At 42.7% G+C, this 4,166-nt stretch overlaps 1 protein-coding gene across 1 annotated transcript; it reads left to right on the forward strand.

Moving 5' to 3' along the window:
* Positions 1-391: 391 nt before the first annotated feature.
* BDQ94DRAFT_78933 (uncharacterized protein) lies at positions 392-720 on the forward strand. The gene has a single exon (XM_026776556.1). It carries the CDS (start codon positions 473-475, stop codon positions 644-646), a length of 174 nt encoding a protein of 57 aa, XP_026623095.1. The 5' UTR covers positions 392-472; the 3' UTR covers positions 647-720.
* The last annotated feature ends 3,446 nt before the right edge of the window (positions 721-4,166 follow it).

Below are 4,166 nucleotides of genomic sequence, written 5' to 3' on the forward strand. Positions count from 1 at the left end.
TTTTTTTTTTTTTTTTTTTCTTATTTCTTATTAATATCAAAATAAAATAATCTTTTAAATTTCTCCCATTCCAATTCCCACCCCTCCCATTTTCCCCCCGGTACTAAGGCTCGGACCCACACACATCGTGTCTCCCGCTTGGCTGTCAGGTCGCCTGTCCTTCAGCAATGGCCCTGCGCAATCTGAGACCATAAGAGCCAGACAGCGTTAGAGCCTCGATCCTATTCGTAAACCCGTCCCGACACAACGGTACGCTAGCAAAGCCACTGCAGGTTGGGTTGCTGACTCTATTCCGCGCCCAATAGACGCGGCCCATTACGGCCTTTCTGTTGGCTTGCTTCGCCGGCTTCCTTTTTTCCCCCCTCCCTCCTTCCCTCCCTCAGGCTCCCTTCTGCTCTTTCCCCCCCCTTCTTCTGCTTCTCACTCACTGACTGCTAATTCCGTTTTCCCCCAAATCCTCACCTGCTGATGGATGATGGTCTTGCACGAATCCTGCAGTGATCCTTCCCTTCCCTTTTTCTTTTCTTTTCTTTTCCTTTTTTTTTTTTCTTTTCTTTCTTTTCCCCCCCTCTTCTGCTTATTCTTTTTCCTTCTTCTCAAGTTTCTCTATTTTTTTACTTTTTTGTTTTCTTCCTTTTCCAGGTGAGGCGTAGAATCGAATGAAGGATTGTTCCATGTGCCAACTAGCGTCCCCGAAAAATAATAAATTAAATAAAAAAGAACAAGTAATAAAAGAAAAGATTGGCCTTGCTTCTTCCTGCTAGAGATCTTCCCACCGACAGTCAAGTCAGTCACATTTTTAGTCTTGCGTGACTCCGTATAATCCCGTTCGTTCGTTCTTTCCCATAACCCACTCACCACCACACCCCCCCCTTTTTTGTATCATTATTCATTTCTCCGAGTTAGAAAAAGAAAGAAACAAAATAAAAGTAGTTAGCGACCACGCTCCAGTGATTGGATTGGGCTAGCCATTCGAATTAATCATTCATTTCTGACAGATAGATAGAATGATAGATAGATAGATAGAAAATAACCAAACTAGTAAAGTACTCCGAACACAACCGGAATCATTCCAAATGAATCGTTATTCAATCTTCAGAGAGTGCGCGCTGGCTGGTGCTGGCTGGTACGTATGGGTCTCGAACCCGGTCCCCATCTCTCCAGAGATAGTAGTAATTTAATTTAGTCTAGATACTATCTATCTATCTATCTATACTAGGATGGGCGAAAGAAGAGGTCACAGACAGAAAGAGTAAGAGAGAGAGAGGCTCGGAGCGAACAGTGGACACCCACCGCGGACACACAGTACCTAAGCTAAACTAACCAACCTAGCTAACTAGCCTCCCACGGCTCCACACACACACACACAACCCCCATCCCCAATCCCAATGTAGATAAGTACAAGATGAAGATTGCTTGTGGAGTACAGCAAGCACAGCACACAAAACGAAACTAGCTCCGGGCCCCAGCTATGGGTTGTGTGTCGTCTGATGTTTTCCCGCCAGCGGCCGAAAATCAATCTGAAGGTTGGAAATTGAAAAAAATGAACCCTGCAATGCTTCGTTTCGGTCGACCCGTCTTGCAGCCTTGGAACGACCTATCAGGTCCGAGAAACCGAATTATTATTATTCCCCTTCGCTCTTGGCCTCTCTCACGCAATGGCAGGGCTGCAGGTTGTGGGCGACGTATGTAATTTGATTAAGTGATGTATTACGGCCGAATGAAGGCGTACTTTTTCGAGTAATTTATTTTCATTTTGAGATCTTCTTTCAGTAACCCGTACATTATTATTATTTTTTTGACGAATGGCGTCCACTTTCAATCAAACCAAGTCTTTTAAATATCTCTCTACCTCGTAATTCATTTTCAGTAGACAGGAGGAAGGAAGGAAGGAAGGAAGGTATGTGTCTCTTAAGCTCCTCGCTGCGGGCAGATCGTGCGTCAAATATTTCCAGGTGGATTTTGAACCAAGGAGAAAGCAAATTCGAGTCATGAATTACGACCGCATAAACATTTCCCTAGTAAGTTTAGTTTAGTGAGTAAAGTAGCTCTGCGGAATGCAAATGGTGGGGAATATAAATACGAGAAGCCCTTGCTGGCGTAACTCTGTTACGCATAACATTTTGACACATTCTTCAGCAAGCAGTCAGTCAATCGATCAAGAAGTGATTATCTATCTAGAGAGTTTTAGGTAAAGAGCATACTCGATCGCTCTCTCACTCACCCACTCTATGTACATCTTTGACAAAAGTAGTAACCAATTCGAAGTTGGCTAAGATCAGTCAGTCCGTCAGTCAATCTGTAGTAAGCCAAGCCTGAATAATGGCGAGTAGGTTGAATACTTACCCAAACGTGGAGACTAATACATACTCAGTTAAATGGTTGGCTCTCTCGCCTTTTGATACATACCACATTTTTCCAGAACGTTTTTTTGTATTCATTTTTCTGATTGCTCAGGGTTATTTTTTTTAATTATCGTATGGCTATTGTTTATTATTACTCTGAATTATTATTATTATTTCTGCTTAGAGTCCGCGGCCATCCTTCCGGGATTTGTAATTACGCTGATAGGCTGGTGCGTGTGTGGGTGTGAGGGTGTGTCCCAGCCATACCGAGACCTGCGCGCTGGAAACTAGAACTGCATGTGCCAGAAGAAAGTAGAGTAACGAGCCCATGGTACTGGGGCAAAGAATGGGTGAATGAATGGGGATAGTGCAGAATGACTTGGGGGCGATGAGGAGAATTGACATGGGGGTGGTGGGAGGGATTTGAGTGATTGTGTACATGACGCTCATGCAGATGGCTCTTTTCGAAGGTCTGCTCCCCCTCACTCCCCGCGTGGCCAATCCTCCGCCCAGAGAAAAAGATGAGAGAAGAGAGGGCAGGGGATGGGCGTTGTTGGGTGGCTAGTTACCCTCATGAGGATTGTGTCATCGTCATCATCATCATCATATCCGTGCCAGTTGCCAAACTGCTAAATAGGGTTAAGGTAAAGTACAATGATAACTTGTGCGATGTACTTCGTAGTAGTTAGTGTAAGTTAGCTGGGTCGACGATTTGAATGACCCGGACCCATTAAGCTTGTCAATTTTGGCCCGGACCCCAAGCGATCATTATCATATCATTATTATGAGTTTTGGTTTTGATTATTTTTGTTATTCGTTCTCATTATATTACTATCGTCCCCAACTGACTGGATATTTGAAATTAGCAGTTACTATACAACCTACTCTTACTCCTTGTTCTTCGTCTCTGTTCTTCGAGAACCTAATCTGGGGGTGATTTTTTTTAGGCAGCTTTATCAGGATCGATTCCTGTTCCCTTGGCCCTTCCTTCCTTCCGTCACTTTTTTCCTTCTTCGACCCAATAACTTTTTATTTACGCTTTCGCTTGAGAGTGGATTCTTCAATACGGCCTCATCCCACATTGACTTTTCTGATATCTAATCTGCATATTGCACGAACTGGCCAAGCCCGAATTCTGAGGGGTAAAGGAAAATACGTAGGAGAGAGTGGAGATGAAATCCAGATTCGAAATTGAATAAAATTTATAATTCCATCGGGAGGAGAAAGATAAAAATAAATGGAAGTTTTTTTAAAAAAAAAAAAAAAAAATAAATAAAAAAAAAAAAAAAAAAAAAAAAAAAAAAAAAAAAAAAAAAAAAAAAAAAAAAAAAAAAAAAAAAAAAAAAAGAAAGAAAGAAAAATAAATTTAAGGAAAATCATAAGGAAATCCGAACCAGATCATAAATTACAGCAGAGCCCGATTAATTACCCGATCCAACGGTGACCCTCTCTAAACTAACCTCCCTCAAGCGTCCAGTCTGGCCCTGCACGTCGTCGGTCTGCCAACGTGACCCTGTCGCGATCTCCACTTGTAGAACCATCCAATCCATCGGATGCCATTCTTTTCATCCAGTCGATTTCTTTTTATCTTCGCTCATCCTCTCCTGCAGTTCATCGTTCTGACTGCTGAGGATCCATCTGGCGTTGAAATAGGTGGCGAATCCTTCTGGTGCTTGACGGGGTTCCAAACGATATATCCTTGCATATAAGGCCTTGGTGCTGCTATCTGATTCTCAATCTTTCTAATTTGGTTCCTATCTTATTCTTTTCACTGCTATCTGTGTTGTTCATCTGGATTCCCCGGCCGAAATAAATACCGGT

This window comes from Aspergillus welwitschiae (assembly GCF_003344945.1).
Source record: "Aspergillus welwitschiae strain CBS 139.54b unplaced genomic scaffold BDQ94scaffold_32, whole genome shotgun sequence".
NCBI lineage: Eukaryota > Fungi > Ascomycota > Eurotiomycetes > Eurotiales > Aspergillaceae > Aspergillus > Aspergillus welwitschiae.

Bases quoted from the DNA above. Each gene is read 5' to 3' on its own strand.
- BDQ94DRAFT_78933 (XM_026776556.1), top strand. From the start codon at position 473: ATGATGGTCTTGCACGAATCCTGCAGTGATCCTTCCCTTCCCTTTTTC.